The sequence below is a fragment of the Procambarus clarkii genome, chromosome 1 (assembly GCF_040958095.1).
Source record: "Procambarus clarkii isolate CNS0578487 chromosome 1, FALCON_Pclarkii_2.0, whole genome shotgun sequence".
NCBI lineage: Eukaryota > Metazoa > Arthropoda > Malacostraca > Decapoda > Cambaridae > Procambarus > Procambarus clarkii.
Genome location: NC_091150.1, coordinates 17,108,825 through 17,132,016, shown reverse-complemented (window position 1 = coordinate 17,132,016; position 23,192 = coordinate 17,108,825). Strand labels below are relative to the sequence as shown.

At 47.8% G+C, this 23,192-nt stretch overlaps 1 protein-coding gene across 1 annotated transcript in view; it reads right to left on the bottom strand.

Moving 5' to 3' along the window:
- Positions 1 to 23,076, bottom strand: part of LOC138360686 (calpain-C-like) — a 151,947-nt gene extending 128,871 nt beyond the window's left edge. The window contains exons 1-3 of the mRNA XM_069320333.1: positions 22,440 to 23,076; positions 5,164 to 5,281; positions 4,699 to 4,839 (exon numbers count right to left, since the gene is read on the bottom strand). Coding sequence (XP_069176434.1) covers positions 4,699 to 4,839; positions 5,164 to 5,281; positions 22,440 to 23,076 — 896 coding nt within the window. The remainder of the gene's footprint in view (positions 1 to 4,698; positions 4,840 to 5,163; positions 5,282 to 22,439) is intronic.
- Positions 23,077 to 23,192: the final 116 nt, after the last annotated feature.

Genomic DNA, 23,192 nt, shown 5'->3' with positions numbered 1-23,192 from the left:
AGAATAGATGAAGGTAGTATCATCAGCAAATAGTATAGGTTTAAGAATATCAGAGACATTAGGCAGATCATTGATGTATATAAGAAATAGGAAAGGTCGTAAGATGCTGTCGTGTGGCACTCCTACAGTTAATGGTAGAGTCGGGGAGGTTATGTTGTTGATGGCTACATATTGACGTCTGTCACTGAGATAGGGACGAATATAGCCCAGAACAAAGCCTAACAAGTTTAAAATCGACAATCGAATCGACAAATCACAATCGACTTGAGAATGGTCCAGGACGGACCGAAACGTCGTCGTTCCTTCAATTTCTAGTGTGTGGTCTTGTCAACAAGGCCTAACAAGGCCTCAGAAACCATAGTGGTAACGTTTAAGTAAGAGATAGTTATGGTTTACAGTATCAAAAGGCCTTTCTCAGGTTAATGAAAATGCCCATTGGGAACTCATTTTTGTGAAGGGCTGTGTAGATTATATTAAGCATATTAATAATGGCATCACTGGTACTCTTTTGGGAATGGAAGCCAAACTGGCAGGGACTTAGTATGTTGAGTTTTAAAAGGTAGGAAAAAAGCTGTTTGTAAATTATTTTCTCAAATATTTAAAACAATACAGTGCAGGTAAAACAAATCCACAAGGGCTGTGTCGAGGATTAGAATCTACGTTCACTGTGTAAAATCCTTGTTTGTGTCTCGGAGAGGCTGCAGGATCTAAGTAAATTCAGTAGAATTTCTGGTTGCAGTTCTTTTACCATGTCGTAGCTCAGTCGATTAAATCAGCGTCTGGGATGCTCTCGGATGTAGGTTCGAATCCTCGTCACAGCCCTTGTGGATTTGTTCATTTGATACATCACGCTATTGTGATTTCTGTGTGTAGTGCAGTATAGGTAGATTTGATATTGGTCTGTAATTGTTTATGTCAGCTGTCTCACCTCCTTTATAAACTGGCATTACTCTTGCTTTTTTAAGGATATCAGAAAAAGTATGACACTAGAGATTTGTTAAATAGGAGAGCTATGGGTGGTGCAAGAGCAGGAGCAGCACTCCTATATATTATGGACGGTATTTCACTAATGTTCCCAGCTTTGGTTTCAAGTGATTGAATTATGGATATAATGTCTGTCAGGCTGACTGGTAAAAGGAGGAGAGAGTTAGGATAGCTGCCGGTGAGATATGTAATAACATGTGTCTGGGTCTCTGGGATTTTTCTGGCAAGGTTTGTACCAGCTGATGAAAAGAAGCTATTGAATTCAGTTGCAATATCGAAGTCTGTTGTAAGTGTGTAACCATCTTTGGAGAGTTTTATCTGCTTGTTATGTGATTGTTGATTAGGCCCTAGGATGTTAGAGATGGCTTTCCATGTACTTTTAATATTTCTTTTGGCTTCTTGAAATCTATTCTCATGACAGGAAAGTTTGGCTATTATAATTATACTGGTAAGCATTGATGAGTATCACTTAACATCTTTTGTAACTAGGCCAATCCTATGTTTTTTTTCATATTCATGTTTCTTGATGACTGCTTTAAGTATGTCACTTGTGAGTCAGGTTGACCAGACCACACACTAGAAATTGAAGGGACGACGACGTTTCGATCCGTCCTGGACCATTCTCAAGTCGATTGTGAGTCAATCGACTTGAGTCGATTGACTCACAATCTTGTGAGTCAGGTTTATTTATTCTTTTGGAAGTTACTTCCTTGGTGAGGAGAGGACAGTGAGTGTTGTAGAGGCTTAGAGCTTTGGAGAGAAAGATGTCACCTAATGAATTTATATCCTGTGTATTATTGAATTCAGATTCCCAGTTTATATTGGGAAGTGCATTTATGGGGCTTGTTATTGCTGCTTTGCTGTGTAGTCTACAGGTATGTTTATTGGTAACTGAGGGTGTTATGTCCTTGTTTGCTGAGAGGACGGTAGGATAGTGATCAGTTGTTGTCAGTGATTATACCAGAGACAAGGGGGGGGGGCTGTTATATTAGTCTATATGTGGTCCAGGGTTGTAACAGATGTTTGAGTAAGTCATGTGGTCTTGGTGATTGTGAGGATGAGCATACAGGCGTTCATGCTGTTTAGGAAGTATTCGACTTAGGGGCTATTTTGTTGACAAAGGCCAATGTTGAAGTCTCCTCCTAAGATGATGTGATTTTTGTTGAGTTTGTTGTTTATGATTAGGTTCCTTATATTATCAGAGAATGCAGTTGTATTAGTATTGAGAAATCTATAAATAGCTCCAATAGTTATTGACAATTTAAGGGATTTGACAGAACTGAGCAAAGGTATATTCACAGTAGTCATCTCTACTGCTAATAACACTTATGCAAGTAAAGTTATCTTGATAATAGACACCTGTACCACCTCCTTTTTTTATCAGGCCTGTAGTAGTGAATGGCTGTATATCCGGCTAAGTTGTTTATTTGGGTATGGTCTTTACTTAGCCATATTTCTGTTAAAATAATGAAAGATAGTTTAGAGCCCACTGTTTCAAGTGGCGCATTGATGTCATCAAGATATTTTACAAGTTATCTGACATTTTGGTTGAATACTGATAAGCTAGTGTGACCGGCCTGACCAACCAAGCATCAATGGCCCACGGGGCCCCTCCGGAAAGCCGCTTTCTCGTTCTTCACCAGAAAAGGGGAGACGGCTGCAACCGAACAAACCGACCACCAGGACCAAAGTAGCAGAGACCCCTGCACCGGAGGAGAGCATGAAGCTCACCAACCCGACCCCCAGAGGCCAATGCCAACAGAAACAGGGACTTGGAAAAACAATCTTGAGCGAAAGGGGCCAACGCAAACCGAGGAGAAGACAGAAAAGAAAGCACCCGATCCTAGTTTCAGGATGGCTCAGGCAGCGCATGAGCAGGCCAGAGGTGAAACAAAGCACGAAAAAGCTTACAGAATGTGGCGTAAGTGACATCCACCCAAAACACAAGCTGGAGCGGCTCCGCTAGCGCCACACGATACGAGGTGACAGTATTCGGCATTACATAACGATCCTGAAAAAGCCAAGATATAAAGGACAAAACAACTTGATCAGAAATAGAATACAACCTATGAAGGGACAGAAAATGGCGACAAGAACAGCAGGAAACTTCATACTGTTGCCGAGACAAAGCTCGCAGGTGGGACACCATAAAAAAAGCCACCTGATCACCATACAAGCGGTGATATACCCATGTCAAAAAGACCAGACGCAAAGAGTGGAGGAGTAGACGAAATCAGCCGTGTACCGGATTGGTCTGATCTGCTGAAAGAGGCGGAGCTGCGGAAAACACACCAGGTTTGGACACCAAGCAAGCAGCACCTGAAACCAAAGCTAGGGCGGCCACCAAGGGGCCAGAAGAACAAGACTCCCGTGGTAAGACTCCAAACGACCCAGAATCCAAGGCAACAGCTGGACCCGAAGAGGTACAGGTAATCCCACCTCGACCAGTCCTGCCGAAAGGCGTCAACCGCGACAGCTCCGCAGTCAAGGATGAGTGCCACATATATCAGGAGATGCCAAGACCACTGCGACATGAAGAGGTCCACCTCTGAAGGAGTTGGCATCGACCATCCATTCCGTAGACAGAGGAATGAACCAAGACAGGCTGTCGCCAGGACGTTGGACACTCCCTGGATATGAACCGCATGGAGATCCAAACCCCTGAGAAAACCAGCAGACAAGTCACTAGAAGCGACCAGCCCCAAAGAGCCAAGGACTGAAGAGAAGCCCCGCGCTTCAGACAATGAACCACCGGAGAGCAAGGGAGTATGCAGAGGCTAGGTAACCTAGGTAACAATGTAACCTAGGTTACCCAGCCTGCACTAGGCAACAAGCGGCTAATTAAGACAAGGCAGAGATAGGCTCAGTCAGTTCAGACAAATCACATCGGGAGAGGAATTTATTGAGGCTATCCACACTCGATATCACAAAAGTTTTTTCTGTAGGAGCCTCCCTCACTTTTATTATGCCATCTTTAACATAGCACTGATGGATCGTTCCTTCTTTTTGTTTACGGACTTGCGGCAGATGGCTGAGGAGTTCCTGCCTTGTCCCCGCCAGCTTGGCAGATGGCTGAGGAGTTCCTGCCTTGTCCCCGCCAGCTTGGCAGATGGCTGAGGAGTTCCTGCCTTGTCCCCGCCAGCTTGGCAGATGGCTGAGGAGTTCCTGCCTTGTCCCCGCCAGCTTGGCAGATGGCTGAGGAGTTCCTGCCTTGTCCCCGCCACCTTGGCAGATGGCTGAGGAGTTCCTGCCTTGTCCCCGCCACCTTGGCAGATGGCTGAGGAGTTCCTGCCTTGTCCCCGCCAGCTTGGCAGATGGCTGAGGAGTTCCTGCCTTGTCCCCGCCAGCTTGGCACTCCTTGGTGTGCACCTTGTTAGAGGCTACTGCTGCCTGGACAAGATCGGATTTTACGGAATGAGTAGATAGTTTTAGGCAAAATGTTTTTTGATTTTGACGTGCTGGATTCATTTTGCCTACCCTGTAAGCAGCAATGAAGTCTGTTTTGTTGATATCATAATGCATTTGGTCTTTTAAGACATATTAAATACAACTACAGGTACTATAAATTTTTCACTGAAATTTAATGACCAACAACTGATTACCATATACAATAAAAGGCCAGTGATGCATCCATGCTGCTCAATAATATTTTGCTTGGTGCACATTAAAAAAGTAATGAAAACCAATAATGACTAGCAAGACAAAGCCACTTACTTTGCATAAGCCTTCTCGAGAAGAGCTGGCCAGAACTGGGTGACGGACTGGGAGTGGACAAACACCAGCTTACCGTTGACAGTGGGCAGGCGGTCATCAACCAGTACCTCCCTCCACTCTCCGCACCACCACACGCGGAATCTAAACACGTCCAAAACTCGTTTACACCTGATGTAATACTGATTCTACATCTAATCTGCATCAACCTGCTAAATTTCCATATTTAAAACATCAGCAGAAAAATAATACATAATGCCCGGAGCATTAATATAATTCAAGTTCAACTTCAAGTATGTTTATTGAGAGAAGAAAGAAATACATCTCAAAGGGATACAGTAGTTTAGGCTATTTCTTGGGGTAAATATAATTTACCCCAAGTTTCTTCAAGTATCAATCAGTGTATATGCTTCAGTAAGATCAAGGTGGGTTCTACACCTGTCCAAGACTAGTATTTAATGCCTTTACCTGAAAACACCGCAGTAGCCAGACTCTGTCTCAAAGTCTTGGTCCGCGGGGACGACCCGGTAGAAGAGGCCCTTCGTCAGGTGGAGACATCCCAGACACGACACGAACCACCGATCACCTGAAATACAAATGGGAATGGTGATACCCTGGAAACACAAACCGAAACTGTCTCTATTTTCCGCTTGTTACAACTTGTAATAAAGTTGTTACATCTTGGCTTAACGTGTTTATGACGTATTAGAACGTTGTTACAACTTGCTATATTGGTTGTTATAACTGGTTAGGAGGTGTTAAAACTTGTTCGAACGTTGTACCAACGTCGTAGTTTCGGTGTGTGTTTGGCGGGTCGAGGACTGACAACCATTGAACACATTGACAAGACACAAGCAGGTCTGATTCGTTATCTATTGCAGCTGTGCCATATAAATCAAGCAACTTAGCTGCTCCAGCAGCTTACTGATAAGTCAAGTTAGCCCGAAACGCTGTGTGTATTAGTGGCTTTGGGTATTGTACATACTAGCTCTATCTATAAATCCAACATTATGTTTTTAACTCATCATCTATGTATGTACATTTACCTGAATAAACATTTTAAGTTTTAATTTGAAAGCATATAATTTATTTTTGAACATAGTCCAGTACTAAATTCTCAGTTTACACACACCAAGAAGCGGTTTACACTTCTCTCTGTATATAATTCACTGCGTCAAGGGACAGGAAGCCACGTTATACATACAGTACATGTTAGGCTTATACCGGAAATAAAGAGACCTAATATATGGAAATTCCTTCTTAATAAAGCAAAATACTGCCTAATCTATACTTTATTTAAAAGAATAACAGAGTTCCACAACAAATTTCTTACAGTACCTCGTCTTGTGCTATTATAACTTGCGTAGAAATTCAACAATAAAATCTATTATCATCATGATATAAACTAATATTATTTTGTAACCGAGTTCTCTGCGAAGTTAGTGTTAGCGTTATGACTTGCTGGGAAAATATCCATGTTAGTGGCTGTGCAAGAATGCATAAATCACTTGGCAAAATATGTACTGACAGCCCACTGTACTTTCACGTGTACATTAAGATGGAACCCTAAGAGATTATGTCTGTGTCTGTTTGTCCTAAGTTAGAGGCCAGATGCTTGGGGCTAGTCTCACCCAAATTTGCAGTGGGAATAGTCTGGGGTATGGGATGGACATAGACTGATCGAGATAGATCTAAGTTAAATGCTTTAAGAAACATTAGAAATTATAAAGGAACCCCCCCCCCCCAAGACCATCTTCAGAGTTTGATGTGAAATATGTTGTGTGATTCCCATGGAGTTTGTAGGGTTATAATATAATATGTGAGACTCATACAATTGTTTCAATGCCAATTAACAACACATTTTCTGAGAGAAGGTTGAAAGGGGGAGAACGAAGGCAGGGATGAAAGGGGGAGAACGAAGGCAGGGATGAAAGGGGGAGAACGAAGGCAGGGATGAAAGGGGGAGAACGAAGGCAGGGATGAAAGGGGGAGAACGAAGGCAGGGATGAAAGGGGGAGAACGAAGGCAGGGATGAAAGGGGGAGAACGAAGGCAGGGATGAAAGGGGGAGAACGAAGGCAGGGATGAAAGGGGGAGAACGAAGGCAGGGATGAAAGGGGGAGAACGAAGGCAGGGATGAAAGGGGGAGAACGAAGGCAGGGATGAAAGGGGGAGAACGAAGGCAGGGATGAAAGGGGGAGAACGAAGGCAGGGATGAATGGGGGAGAACGAAGGCAGGGATGAAAGGGGGAGAACGAAGGCAGGGATGAAAGGGGGAGAACGAAGGCAGGGATGAAAGGGGGAGAACGAAGGCAGGGATGAATGGGGGAGAACGAAGGCAGGGATGAATGGGGGAGAACGAAGGCAGGGATGAATGGGGGAGAACGAAGGCAGGGATGAATGGGGGAGAACGAAGGCAGGGATGAATGGGGGAGAACGAAGGCAGGGATGAATGGGGGAGAACGAAGGCAGGGATGAATGGGGGAGAACGAAGGCAGGGATGAATGGGGGAGAACGAAGGCAGGGATGAAAGGGGGAGAACGAAGGCAGGGATGAATGGGGGAGAACGAAGGCAGGGATGAATGGGGGAGAACGAAGGCAGGGATGAAAGGGGGAGAACGAAGGCAGGGATGAATGGGGGAGAACGAAGGCAGGGATGAATGGGGGAGAACGAAGGCAGGGATGAATGGGGGAGAACGAAGGCAGGGATGAATGGGGGAGAACGAAGGCAGGGATGAATGGGGGAGAACGAAGGCAGGGATGAAAGGGGGAGAACGAAGGCAGGGATGAAAGGGGGAGAACGAAGGCAGGGATGAAAGGGGGAGAACGAAGGCAGGGATGAAAGGGGGAGAACGAAGGCAGGGATGAAAGGGGGAAGAAGAATAAAAGGAGAATAAAAGAACATTCACAAACGGAAAAGAGAAGAGAGAAAAGGAAAGACTATCTGAGAGACTCACACAATTGTTTCAGTGCTTCTTAATATTAAATTGTCTGAGAGAAGGCAGTGAGGACGGGTAGGATGAGTGGATTGTACCTGAATTGAGATCTCAGAGTTCTTCTACTCCCCGAGCCCAGGCTCGACTTGTGATAACTTGGTCCACCAGGCTGTTGCTTGGAGCGGCCCGCAGGCCTCATATCTATTACAGCCTTGTTGGTCCGGCACTTCTTGCAGAAAACTGCCTAAAGTTTTCTTGAAGACTTTGCTTTTGTTCCAGCAATATTTCTTATACTTGCTGGGAGGATATTGAACAGCCGCAGATCTCTGATGTTTATACAGTGTTCTCTGATTGTGCCTATGGCACCTCTGCTCTTCACTGGTTCTAGTCTGCATTTCCTTCCATATCGTTTTCTCTAGTATATTTATATTTTACACACAATTTTACTGTGTAAATTTGGAAATTTACAGGAGTAACCAGGCCCTCCAGTACCTTCCATGTATATATTATGTGATGCTGTTATGACCAGGCAACCCATTCTCGCACTTTCTTACAGTCAATATTGACTTATTAAATACGTGCATATGTGACATACTAATTTATTGTGAATATTTTAGTTTACCTTGAAAAGCTTCATAGAAAACACCGACCTTACCTAACCTTTTTACTATGTTAAGATAAGCATCTTATTGCTTCGTAATTACAATTATTACTTAACCTATACCTATAATAGGTTAAGTAATAATTATAATTACGAAGCAATAAGATGCTTATCTTAACATACTAAGAAGGTTAGGTAAGGTCAGTGTTTTTTATGAAGCTTTTCAAGGTAAACTAAAATATTCACAATAATTTAGTATGTCACATATGCACGTATTTAATAAGTCAATATTGACTATACGAAAGTGCGAGAACGGGTTGGACCAGGGTGGTCTACGCAGAGAGAAACAAGGCTTTAGAGAGACAAGTACACACAAGTCAGCTACTAGTGGCTACCGGTGTTTGCACCACTGCCGGCGGTACGATTAAATTGTGATATGTATAAACTACTGGTTGTAATTAAGAATTGGGGCATAGTAGTTGAGTAAGTATTTGGGAGTCAGTAGGGTAGTAAAACTATAGTTGTTAAATATTGGGCCAGATAGGTTGCCGGAACAACCGTGGACATTTTCAAGAGGAAACTAGATTTATTCCTCCAAGGAGTGCCGGACCAACCGGGCTGTGGTGGGTATGTGGGTCTGCGGGCCGCTCCAAGCAACAGCCTGGTGGACCAAACTCTCACAAGTCAAGCCTGGCCTCGGGCCGGGCTTGGGGAGTAGAAGAACTCCCAGAACCCCATCAACCAGGTATCACTTAAGAGAACGTGAACGGTTACTGTATGAGAGTTTGATTTTGTACCAAAGTGAACTATAGCTTTGCCTTTCCATTCAAAAGGTTTTAATTTTAAGATTATTCTTTCTTGTTTATCCACCATTTTCTATTATTCACTTCCTCATTTGTCACTTATTGTATTGTCATTTGCTTTTACTTTTATTCCATTTGCATAATTTAAATTTTTAATATTGCTTATTATCAATCTAAATTTTACTGTAATTTGTCAAAATTATAGTATATCCCTGGAAACACAAACCTTAACTAGTCTCTATTTTCCGCTTGTTACAACTTGTAATAAAGTTGTTACATCTTGGCTTAACGTGTTTATGACGTATTAGAACGTTGTTACAACTTGCTATATTGGTTGTTATAACTGGTTAGGAGGTGTTAAAACTTGCTCGAACGTTGTACCAACGTCGTAGTTTCGGTGTGTGTTTGGCGGGTAGAGATTTACAGCAGATTTAGTATTTTACTGTTGTGTAATCGCTTTCTTTATTGTATCTTGACTCCACTGTATCAACATGCAAGCTGATATTGACCCTGAACTAAATTTGCTGTCTCAAATTTACACTAACTAGCATATACTGACCATCACTACTGCAAGTATTACGATAAAGATTAAGCCATCCAAAAGGTGGCACGGGCATGAATAGCCCATAAGTGGTGGCCCTTTTGAGCCATTACCAGTATCAAGAGCTGATACTGGAGATCTGTGGAGGTGCAAGTGCACTCTGCGTGACGGGAGATGTCTCCCAGATGACGATTAAGACATCCAAAAGGTGGCACATAGCCCGTAAGTGGTGGCCCTTTTGAGCCATTACCAGTATCAAGAGCTGATACTGGAGATCTGTGGAGGTGCAAGTGCACTCTGCGTGACGGGAGATGTCTCCCAGATGACGATTAAGACATCCAAAAGGTGGCACATAGCCCGTAAGTGGTGGCCCTTTTGAGCCATTACCAGTATCAAGAGCTGATACTGGAGATCTGTGGAGGTGCAAGTGCACTCTGCGTGACGGGAGATGTCTCCCAGATGACGATTAAGACATCCAAAAGGTGGCACATAGCCCGTAAGTGGTGGCCCTTTTGAGCCATTACCAGTATCAAGAGCTGATACTGGAGATCTGTGGAGGTGCGACTGCACCCTGCGTGACGGGAGATGTCTCCCGTAGTTATTATTCGTTGTTGTTGTTAAAGATTTAGCTACTGAGGACGAAGTGTCCATGTAGCACGGGCTATGGTGAGCCCGTTACTGCAAGTATTACACAGCACACCAGGCTAAAAAACACTTCAAAATAACACTTGCCTATAAGTTTTCAACTCAAATGTCAGATCACTTGGTAAACATTTTGATGATATAAATGCACTACTCACAGGTACTAAATTATCGTTCATTATCTTAACAGAAACATGGTTGTTTCTAAGTAAAGACCATAACCAACTTTACAACTTAGTTATAAAGCTGTAGCGAGTAAATTAACATTGTACTCACTCCAATCTCTTATTACCTTAATGACAAACTAATTAGCACAAATTATGTATACTGAAATCCTTTTCCTCATTACAGGTAACATCCTTTCCATCCTGTTGGAGGAAGCTGAGGTGTAGTCACCATACATAAGCAAGCGAGAAGTGAATAGTCAGACTTGCTCACCATAGCCCGTGCTACAAGGACATTTCGTTCTGAGTTATCTTGAGGTTATCTTGAGATGATTTCGGGGCTTTAGTGTCCCCGCGGCCCGGTCCTCGACCAGGCCTCCACCCCCAGGAAGCAGCCCGTGACAGCTGACTAACACCCAGGTACCTATTTTACTGCTAGGTAACAGGGGCATAGGGTGAAAGAAACTCTGCCCATTGTTTCTCGCCGGCGCCTGGGATCGAACCCAGGACCACAGGATCACAAGTCCAGCGTGCTGTCCGCTCGGCCGACCGGCTCCCTAAATGCATCTTATTTAGAGTAGTTAAATCTAAAACAACAACTGAATAACCAACTGTACACTTTCCACAGTGAGTCAGATAACTTCGGTACAGACGCTCGGGTGTTACCACACCTCTTCAACCTCAAGACTGTAGCACTCGGCGTGTACAGTTCTAATCGACCCCGAGACGCTATATACCCTGGAAACACAAACCGAAACTGTCTCTATTTTCCGCTTGTTACAACTTGTAATAAAGTTGTTACATCTTGGCTTAACATGTTTATGACGTATTAGAACTTTGTTACAACTTGCTATATTGGTTGTTATAACTGTTTAGGAGGTGTTAAAACTTGTTCGAACGTTGTACCAACGACGTAGTTTCGGTGTGTGTTTGGCGGGTACAGCTTCGACACAGAGCAGACAGCAGACTACGACTGCATCCAGCTACAATGCTCTTGCTCCCCATCTAGTTTACACACTCACGATTCCCCATCGAGCCGCCACACTCTCCCACATAAGAGCTCCACGACTCCGTCCTCATTCAGCTCATATTTTATATCTGTATTTACTAAGGAGGAACTTAACAACATGCCCCTATGCTCGTGGGGGACCCTATGCTCGTGGGGGCCCCTATGCTCGTGGGGGGCCCCTATGCTCGTGGGGGCCCCTATGCTCGTGGGGGGCCCCTATGCTCGTGGGGGCCCCTATGCTCGTGGGGGCCCCTTATGCTCGTGGGGGCCCCTTATGCTCGTGGGGGCCCCCTATGCTCGTGGGGGCCCCCTATGCTCGTGGGGGGCCCCTATGCTCGTGGGGGCCCCCTATGCTCGTGGGGGCCCCCTATGCTCGTGGGGGCCCCCTATGCTCGTGGAGGCCCCTTATGCTCGTGGGGGCCCCCTATGCTCGTGGGGGCCCCTATGCTCGTGGGGGCCCCCTATGCTCGTGGGGGCCCCGGGCAAGTGCCCATTGGGCTATGCGGTAAGATGGCTCTAGCAACGTATATTTCAGAAGGTAAGATATTTTGTCATGAGAGTTGGAGAGGGGATTGTTGTTAATAAACATTATTAATTAAGAAACAGTGAACAAATCCACAAGAGCCGTGACGAGGATTCAAACCTGCGTCCGAGAGCATCCCAGACGCTGAAACCTGGTGGACCAAACTCTCACAAGTCGAGCCTGGCCTCGGGCCGGGCTTGGGGAGTAGAAGAACTCCCAGAACCCCATCAACCAGGTATCAACCAGGTATCAAACCCTATTAAGAAACAGTGTTTCTTATCCGTGAGACAAGATACCAGGTGAGGACATCATCATACTTCTAATTGTTATCTGGGCGTGTCCATGAGGAGGAAACTTGTACTCAACCAGTTTAAGATAAAAACGAAGCACTATCTAATAAATTCCCTGTAACCTACCTTACCCCTATATTGTCAACCCATATCTTTTTTTTTTTTTAAACAACGCTGTTTGTCGACCTAATTGTATTTGTGCTTTTTCAGCCATGTTCCCCCCTTTTTATCTCTATTTTTATTTGTTCTCAACACTTTTTATTCTTTATACTCAATTACTATTAAGTTTTAGTCATTTCAGTTTTTCATGCCCGAAATACTTTGCGTAATAGTGGCTTTAGGCATTGTATGTACTAGCTCTATCTATAAATCCATCACTCTTTGTAAAATCTCTTGTATGTATGAACCTTACCTAAATAAACATTTATTTATTTATTTATATTTTACTTATGGAGGCTTGGTCGGAGACCGGGCCGCGGAGACCCGGTAAGTTAGGCTAATATCCTAAACTGTTATCTCCGTGGCGCCTATTCCACTACTTCTTGTGAAAAATTATATGCTGGTGATTAAGGCTAAAAATACGACAACACCATATATAACCCCTGGTCATCAGGGGCCTCGTAGCCTGGTGGATAGCGCGCAGGATTGGTAATTCTGTGGCGCGGGTTCGATTCCCGCACGAGGCAGAAGCAAATGGGCAAAGTTTCTTTCACCCTGAATGCCCCTGTTACCTAGCAGTAAATAGGTACCTGGGTGTTAGTCAGCTGTCACGGGCTGCTTCCTGGGGGTGGAGGCCTGGTCGAGGACCGGGCCGCGGGGACACTAAAGCCCCGAAATCATCTCAAGATAACCTCAAGATATATCAGTAACACATGAGCCCGCACTCCGGAGCTTCCCCAACGTCAAGAAATGGTCGTACCAAAGTGACCTTATCCTAACCTACCAGAGGACCCAAAACAGAAAACGGGACAGTACGTCACTTTCGCCAGCCGCTCCCATTTTCTGGTACGACGATTGTTGGCCTTAGGTAACGCATACGTGTGAAAAGTGACGCTTGTTGTAGGACAGGTTGTAGGAGGGCAGGTTGTAGGAGGACAGGTTGTAGGAGGGCAGGTTGTAGGAGGACAGGTTGTAGGAGGACAGGTTGTAGGTGGACAGGTTGTAGGAGGACAGGTTGTAGGAGGACAGGTTGTAGGAGGGCAGGTTGTAGGAGGGCAGTTTGTAGGAGGACAGGTTGTAGGAGGGCAGGTTGTAGGACAGGTTGTAGGAAGACAGGTTGTAGGAGGACTGGTTGTAGGAGGACAGGTTGTAGGAGGACAGGTTGTAGGAGGACAGGTTGTAGGACAGGTTGTAGGAAGACAGGTTGTAGGAGGACAGGTTGTAGGAGGACAGGTTGTAGGAGGACAAGTTGTAGGAGGACAGGTTGTAGGAGGGCAGGTTGTAGGACAGGTTGTAGGAGGGCAGGTTGTAGGACAGGTTGTAGGAGGACAGGTTGTAGGAGGGCAGTTCGTAGGAGGACAGGTTGTAGGAGGACAGGTTGTAGGAGGACAGGTTGTAGGAGGACAGGTTGTAGGAGGACAGGTTGTAGGAGGACAGGTTGTAGGAGGGCAGGTTGTAGGAAGACAGGTTGTAGGAGGACAGGTTGTAGGAGGACAAGTTGTAGGAGGACAGGTTGTAGGAGGGCAGGTTGTAGGAGGACAGGTTGTAGGAGGGCAGGTTGTAGGACAGGTTGTAGGAGGACAGGTTGTAGGAGGACAGGTTGTAGGAGGGCAGTTTGTAGGAGGACAGGTTGTAGGAGGACAGGTTGTAGGAGGACAGGTTGTAGGACAGGTTATAGGAGGACAGGTTGTAGGAGGACAGGTTGTAGGGGGGCAGGTTGTAGGACAGGTTGTAGGAGGACAGGTTGTAGGAGGACAGGTTGTAGGAGGACAAGTTGTAGGAGGACAGGTTGTAGGAGGACAGGTTGCAGGAGGGCAGGTTGTAGGAGGGCAGGTTGTAGGAGGACAGGTTGTAGGAGGGCAGGTTGTAGGACAGGTTGTAGGAGGACAGGTTGTAGGAGGGCAGTTTGTAGGAGGACAGGTTGTAGTAGGACAGGTTGTAGGGGGACAGGTTGTAGGAGGACAGGTTGTAGGACAGGTTGTAGGAGGGCAGCTTGTAGGAGGACTGGTTGTAGGAGGACAGGTTGTAGGACAGGTTGTAGGAGGACAGGTTGTAGGTGGACAGGTTGTAGGAGGACAGGTTGTAGGAGGGCAGGTTGTAGGTGGACAGGTTGTAGGAGGGCAGTTTGTAGGAGGGTAGGTTGTAGGAGGACAGGTTGTAGGACAGGTTGTAGGAGGACAAGATGTAGGGGGACAGGTTGTAGGAGGGCAGGTTGTAGGAGGACAGGTTGTAGGTGGACAGGTTGTAGGAGGACAGGTTGTAGGAGGACAGGTTGTAGGAGGACAGGTTGTAGGAGGACAGGTTGTAGGACAGGTTGTAGGAGGGCAGTTTGTAGGAGGACAGGTTGTAGGAGGAGAGGTTATAGGAAGACAGGTTGTAGGAGGACAGGTTGTAGGAGGAGAGGTTGTAGGAGGGCAGGTTGTAGGAGGACAGGTTGTAGGAGGGCAGGTTGTAGGACAGGTTGTAGGAGGACAGGTTGTAGGAGGACAGGTTGTAGGAGGGCAGTTTGTAGGAGGACAGGTTGTAGGAGGACAGGTTGTAGGAGGACAGGTTGTAGGAGGACAGGTTGTAGGAGGACAGGTTGTAGGAGGACAGGTTGTAGGGGGGCAGGTTGTAGGACAGGTTGTAGGAGGACAGGTTGTAGGAGGACAGGTTGTAGGAGGACAAGTTGTAGGAGGACAGGTTGTAGGAGGACAGGTTGCAGGAGGGCAGGTTGTAGGAGGACAGGTTGCAGGAGGGCAGGTTGTAGGAGGGCAGGTTGTAGGAGGACAGGTTGTAGAAGGGCAGGTTGTAGGACAGGTTGTAGGAGGACAGGTTGTAGGAGGGCAGTTTGTAGGAGGACAGGTTGTAGGAGGACAGGTTGTAGGAGGACAGGTTGTAGGACAGGTTGTAGGACAGGTTGTAGGAGGGCAGCTTGTAGGAGGACTGGTTGTAGGAGGACAGGTTGTAGGAGGACAGGTTGTAGGAGGACAGGTTGTAGGTGGACAGGTTGTAGGAGGACAGGTTGTAGGAGGGCAGGTTGTAGGTGGACAGGTTGTAGGAGGGCAGTTTGTAGGAGGGTAGGTTGTAGGAGGACAGGTTGTAGGAGGACAGGTTGTAGGAGGACAAGATGTAGGGGGACAGGTTGTAGGAGGGCAGGTTGTAGGAGGACAGGTTGTAGGTGGACAGGTTGTAGGAGGACAGGTTGTAGGAGGACAGGTTGTAGGAGGACAGGTTGTAGGAGGACAGGTTGTAGGAGGACAGGTTGTAGGACAGGTTGTAGGAGGGCAGTTTGTAGGACAGGTTGTAGGAGGAGAGGTTATAGGAAGACAGGTTGTAGGAGGACAGGTTGTAGGAGGAGAGGTTGTAGGAGGGCAGGTTGTAGGAGGACAGGTTGTAGGAGGACAGGTTGTAGGACAGGTTGTAGGTGGACAGGTTGTAGGAGGACAGGCTGTAGGAGGACAGGTTGTAGGAGGACAGGTTGTAGGAGGACAGGTTGTAGGAGGACAGGTTGTAGGAGGGCAGGTTGTAGGAGGACAGGTTGTAGGAGGACAGGTTGTAGGACAGGTTGTAGGAGGACAGGTTGTAGGAGGACAGGTTGTAGGAGGGCAGTTTGTAGGAGGACAGGTTGTAGGAGGACAGGTTGTAGGACAGGTTGTAGGACAGGTTGTAGGAGGACAGGTTGCAGGACAGGTTGTAGGAGGACAGGTTGTAAGAGGACAGGTTGTAGGAGGACAGGTTGTAGGAGGACAGGTTGTAGGAGGACAGGTTGTAGGACAGGTTGTAGGAGGACAGGTTGTAGGAGGACAGGTTGTAGGAGGACAGGTTGTAGGAGGACAGGTTGTAGGAGGACAGGTTGTAGGAGGACAGGTTGTAGGACAGGTTGTAGGACAGGTTGTAGGAGGACAGGTTGTAGCAGGACAGGTTGTAGGACAGGTTGTAGGAGGACAGGTTGTAGGAGGACAGGTTGTAGGTGGACAGGTTGTAGGACAGGTTGTAGGAGAGCAGGTTGCAGGACAGGTTGTAGGAGGACAGGTTGTAGGACAGGTTGTAGGAGGACAGGTTGTAGGACAGATTGTAGGAGGGCAGGTTGTAGGACAGGTTGTAGGAGGGCAGGTTGTAGGAGGACATTTTGTAGGAGGGCAGGTTGTAGGAGGACAGATTGTAGGAGGACAGGTTGTAGGAGGACAGGTTGTAGGAAGACAGATTGAAGGACAGGTTGTAGGAGGACAGGTTGTAGGACAGGTTGTAGGAGGGCAGGTTGTAGGAGGGCAGGTTGTAGGCGGACAGGTTGTAGGAGGACAGGTTGTAGGAGGACAGGTTGTAGGAAGGCAGGTTGTAGGAGGGCAGGTTGTAGGAGGGCAGGTTGTAGGAGGACAGGTTGAAGGAGGACAGGTTGTAGGGGGACAGGTTGTAGGAGGACAGGTTGTAGGAGGACAGGTTGTAGGAGGGCAGGTTGTAGGAGGGTAGGTTGTAGGAGGACAGGTTGTAGGACAGGTTGTAGGAGGACAGGTTGTAGGACAGGTTGTAGGAGGGCAGGTTGTAGAAGGACAGGTTGTAGGAGGACTGGTTGTAGGAGGACTAGTTGTAGGAGGGCAGGTTGTAGGAGGACAGGTTGTAGGAGGACTGGTTGTAGGACAGGTTGTAGGAGGACAGGTTGTAGGAGGACAGGTTGTAGGGGGACAGGTTGTAGGAGGGCAGGTTGTAGGAGGACAGGTTGTAAGAGGACAGGTTGTAGGAGGACAGGTTTTAGGAGGACAGGTTGTAGGAGGGCAGGTTGTACGAGGACAGGCTGTACGAGGACAGGTTGCAGGAGGACAGGTTGTAGGAGGACAGGTTTTAGGAGGACAGGTTGTAGGAGGGCAGGTTGTAGGAAGACAGGTTGTAGGAGAACAGGTTGTAGGACAGGTTGCAGGAGGACAGGTTGTACGAGGACAGGTTGTAGGAGGGCAGGTTGTAGGAGGACAGGTTGTAGGACAGGTTATAGGAGGACAGGTGGTAGGAGGACAGGTTGTAGGACAGGTTGTAGGAGGACAGGTTGCAGGAGGACAGGTTGCAGGAGGACAGGTTATAGGAAGACAGGTTGTAGGAGGACAGGTTGTAGGAGGACAGGTTGTAGGAGGAAAGGCTGTATGACAGGTTATAGGAGGACAGGTTGTAGGAGGACAGGTTGTAAGAGGACAGGTTATAGGAGGACTGGTTGTAGGAGGACAGGTTGTACGAGGACAGGCTGTACGAGGACAGGTTGTAGGAGGACAGGTTGTAGGAGGACAGGTTGTAGGAGGGCAGGTTGTAGGAGGGCAGGTTGTAGGAAGACAGGTTGTAGGAGAACAGGTTGTAGGACAGGTTGCAGGAGGACAGGTTGTAGGAGGACAGGTTGTAGGAGGACAGGTTGTAGGAGGACAGGTTGTAGGAGGACAGGTTATAGGAAGACAGGTTGTAGGAGCACAGGTTGTAGTAGGACAGGTTGTAGGAGGACAGGTTGTAGGAGGACAGGTTGTAGGAGGACAGGTTGTAGGGGGACAGGTTGTAGGAGGACAGGTTGTAGGAGGACAGGTTGTAGGAGGACAGGTTGTAGGAGGACAGGTTGTAGGAGGACAGGTTGTAGGAGGACAGGTTGTAGGAGGACAGGTTGCAGGAGGACAGGTTGTAGGAGGACAGGTTGTAGGAGGAAAGGCTGTATGACAGGTTATAGGAGGACAGGTTGTAGGAGGACAGGTTGTAAGAGGACAGGTTATAGGAGGACTGGTTGTACGAGGACAGGTTGTACGAGGACAGGCTGTACGAGGACAGGTTGTAGGAGGACAGGTTGTAGGAGGACAGGTTTTAGGGGGACAGGTTGTAGGAGGGCAGGTTGTAGGAAGACAGGTTGTAGGAGAACAGGTTGTAGGACAGGTTGCAGGAGGACAGGTTGTAGGAGGACAGGTTGTAGGATGACAGGTTGTAGGAGGACAGGTTGTAGGAGGACAGGTTGTAGGAGGACAGGTTATAGGAAGACAGGTTGTAGGAGGACAGGTTGTAGGAGGACAGGTTGTAGGAGGACAGGTTGTAGGAGGACAGGTTGTAGGAGGACAGGTTGTAGGAGGACAGGTTGTAGGAGGACAGGTTGTGGGAGGACAGGTTGTAGGAGGACAGGTTGTAGGAGGACAGGTTGTAGGAGGACAGGTTGTAGGAGGACAGGTTGTAGGAGGACAGGTTGTAGGAGGACAGGTTGTAGGAGGACAGGTTGTAGGAGGACAGGTTGTAGGAGGACAGGTTGAACAGATAACCCTCTCATGTCCTTCGTAGAACATTTGGTGGGCTTTGGAGGGAGGGTGTTATCAGGGGAAAGCTCCAAGCCATTACGACTATATAGCACTGGGAAGGGGTCAGGATCAGGATTTGGGATGGGACGGGGGGAAGGAATGGTGTCCTGCCACAGAGACGGTCGCTCTGCCCAAGTGGTTGGGCACAGTTCCAATAGTTCACGTGCTTTTCCCAGCACATCCTCCTGTGTATATAATACTTTTTGTAACTATGTGCATCATAGTACAAATATTGACATATTAAGCAATTAGATAGTAGATTTTGTATTATTCACTTTATAGTCCGAAAAATCGAAGCTAAGAAACAACTTAAATAATCCTAGGCCTAATATATATATACATATATGTACTATATTTGGCTTCAGATAGCGCGTATTAGGCCTAGGAAGGTTAGGTGAGTTTGTCTTTGCAACATTAATATAAAATCTTTTCCGCACTGTCCAAATTCAATATGTCCGATTTCTATTGCCCAATTTCGTGGAAAGTCGGTATATGTACTATGCTGCTGATCATCACTACAAGTACAGTACAGTACAGGACGAGGCTTCTCCTCGTCTATGGGTGCCGTATATGTTCTCTGTATTCCCTCTATTTCAGCAATCTCTCCTGCTCTGAAGGGGAAAGTGAGTACTGAGCAGTACTCAAGACGGGACAACACAAGTGACTTGAAGAGTACAACCATTGTGATGGGATCTCTGAACTTGAAAGTTCTCGTAATCCATCCTATCATTTTTCTGGCTGACGCAATATTTGCTTGGTTATGCTCCTTAAACGTTAGGTCGTCGGACATCATTATTCCCAAATCCTTGACATGCTGTTTTCCTACTATGGGCAGATTTGATTGTGTTTTGTACCCTGTATTATGTTTAAGATCCTCATTTTTGCCGTATCTTAGTACCTGAAATTTATCACTGTTAAACATCGTGAAATATGTCGTCAAATCGAAGATTCAACTGATATCGGCTTGAAGTTGTTCATTGTTTTTCTTCTACAAAAGTCATTTTCATGTTGATATTTGTATCGTCTGGTAAGGATGACACGAAGCTGTGACGTGTTTTATCTATGTATTTATACCAAGAATTTTCTTTATTTCTGGACTGTGCTTCATGTAACACATTCAGGCGTGCAGGACACAGTGAGCAGTCTGCTGCCACACACAAGGACCTGTAACACAGGCATGCAGGACACAGTGAGCAGTCTGCCGCCACACACAAGGACCTGTAACACACTCAGACGTGCAGGACACAGTGAGCAGTCTGCCGCCACACACAAGGACCTGTAACACAGGCATGCAGGACACAGTGAGCAGTCTGCCGCCACACACAAGGACCTGTAACACAGGCGTGCAGGCCGCAGTGAGCAGTCTGCCGCCACACACAAGGACCTGTAACACAGGCGTGCAGGCCGCAGTGAGCAGTCTGCCGCCACACACAAGGACCTGTAACACACTCAGACGTGCAGGACACAGTGAGCAGTCTGCCGCCACACACAAGGACCTGTAACACAGGCATGCAGGACACAGTGAGCAGTCTGCCGCCACACACAAGGACCTGTAACACAGGCATGCAGGACACAGTGAGCAGTCTGCCGCCACACACAAGGACCTGTAACACACAACAGTACTGTTGGTCTAGTGTAACCTTGTGAGAAGGTCGCCCACTGGTATTAAAAATCTGACCTGTTGTATTTATACATCCTACGTGTCAAATACAACATACGTGACTGTGGTATAGTTACAACTATATATATATGTTCAAACTCCATTTTAACCTATCAGGTTTCAATGTAAAAAAGCATTCTAAAGTATTATTATTATTATTATCCTCTGTTAAATGAAGGTTTGGGGTTGAGTTGGCGAACCCGTTATTATGAAGTTGTCATGCTTGTAAACTGCTTAATAAATGTAAACAAAGTCGTCAACGATTGAGGGAAGATGTACACGTTCGTAAGTACTTGCGTAACTGCTTCGTGAATCAGGCCCGAGTTGATCGGCGAGGCTACGGTAACTCGATTGATTGATTGATTAAGATTAAGCCAACCAGGAGGTGGCATGGGCATGAATAGCCCGAAAGTGGTAGATTTGTTTTTTGATTTTTAGTGAATTTATACTGTGTGACGGTAACTCTTCACCACAACTATATATATTGGTGTAGCCCCATGTTAAGAGGCGAGGCTACGACACGGACACTACCTCACCGCGGCGGTGAAAAAGCTATGACAGTATTTCCTCTGGCCTGTGGGATCGGCACGCTTCCCCGACCCTCGAATATGGCACTAAAAAGTGGACTTTTATCCCGCCAGTCCTCACTCTCACACACCCGCCAGCCCTCACTCTCACACACCCGCCAGCCCTCACTCTCACACACCCGCCAGCCCTCACTCTCACACCCGCCAGCCCTCACTCTCACACACCCGCCAGCCCTCACTCTCACACCACCCGCCAGCCCTCACTCTCACACACCCGCCAGCCCTCACTCTCAAACACCCGCCAGCCCTCACTCCCACACACCCGCCTGCCCTCACTCTCACACACCCGCCAGCCCTCACTCTCACACACCCGCCAGCCCTCACTCTCACACACCCGCCAGCCCTCACTCTCACACACACCCGCCAGCCCTCACTCTCACACACCCGCCAGCCCTCACTCTCACACCCGCCAGCCCTCACTCTCACACACCCGCCAGCCCTCACTCTCACACACCCGCCAGCCCTCACTCTCACACACCCGCCAGCCCTCACTCTCAAACACCCGCCAGCCCTCACTCTCACACACCCGCCTGCCCTCACTCTCACACACCCGCCAGCCCTCACTCTCACACACCCGCCAGCCCTCACTCTCACACACCCGCCAGCCCTCACTCTCACACACCCGCCAGCCCTCACTCTCACACCTGCCTACCCTCACTCTCACACACCCGCCAGCCCTCACTCTCACACACCCGCCAGCTAGCCCTCACTCTCACACACCCGCCAGCCCTCACTCTCACACACCCGCCAGCCCTCACTCACACACACCCGCCAGCCCTCACTCTCACACACCCGCCTGCCCTCACTCTCACACACCCGCCAGCCCTCACTCTCACACACCCGCCAGCCCTCACTCTCACACACCCGCCAGCCCTCACTCTCACACACCCGCCAGCCCTCACTCTCACACACCCGCCAGCCCTCACTCACACACCCGCCAGCCCTCACTCTCACACACCCGCCAGCCCTCACTCTCACACACCCGCCAGCCCTCACTCTCACACACCCGCCAGCCCTCACTCTCACACACCCGCCAGCCCTCACTCACACACCCGCCAGCCCTCACTCTCACACACCCGCCAGCCCTCACTCTCACACACCCGCCAGCCCTCACTCTCACACCTGCCTGCCCTCACTCTCACACACCCGCCAGCCCTCACTCTCACACCTGCCTGATTGCTTAATAAAACACTGAACTATAAGTTTAACACATCTCTCACCCTGTCCATGGAGGACAGAAGAAAATGTATATATGCTGGTTAGCATTGTAAATGTCCGGCCACGTCTGTGGTAGAAGATAAATAAAATTCACGCTAACTGGCTATTTTTTTTGGGTTTACTTAATTTATGTGTCCCATATTAAACGTGTAAGTTGTGGAGGAAAAGGTTAGAGAGGTCCATATAGGCTCAGAATCGAACCCAAAAATTCATTTAGTCAATAAGTTACTATAATTATATAATTTTATATACTATATAGATGATCGTAGGCTTCACGGAAGCCTAGGTTAAACCAAGAGAAAACAAAAATTGATAAGTAAACATATACCAGTGGTGACAAACATGGCCCGAGCGGGGAGGGCCACAATGCTCCCATAATGGTCAGGGAGGGCCACAATGCTCCCATAATGGTCAGGGAGGGCCACAATGCTCCCATAATGGTCAGGGAGGGCCACAATGCTCCCATAATGGTCAGGGAGGGCCACAATGCTCCCATAATGGTCAGGGAGGGCCACAATGCTCCCATAATGATCAGGGAGGGCCACAATGCTCCCATAATGGTCAGGGAGGGCCACAATGCTCCCATAATGGTCAGGGAGGGCCACAATGCTCCCATAATGGTCAGGGAGGGCCACAATGCTCCCATAATGGTCAGGGAGGGCCACAATGCTCCCATAATGGCCAGGGAGGGCCACAATGCTCCTATAATGGTCAGGGAGGGCCACAATGCTCCCATAATGGTCAGGGAGGGCCACAATGCTCCCATAATGGTCAGGGAGGGCCACAATGCTCCCATAATGGTCAGGGAGGGCCACAATGCTCCCATAATGGTCAGGGAGGGCCACAATGCTCCCATAATGGTCAGGGAGGGCCACAATGCTCCCATAATGGTCAGGGAGGGCCACAATGCTCCCATAATGGTCAGGGAGGGCCACAATGCTCCCATAATGGTCAGGGAGGGCCATAATGGTCAGGGAGGGCCACAATGCTCCCATAATGGTCAGGGAGGGCCACAATGCTCCCATAATGGCCAGGGAGGGCCACAATGCTCCCATAATGGTCAGGGAGGGCCACAATGCTC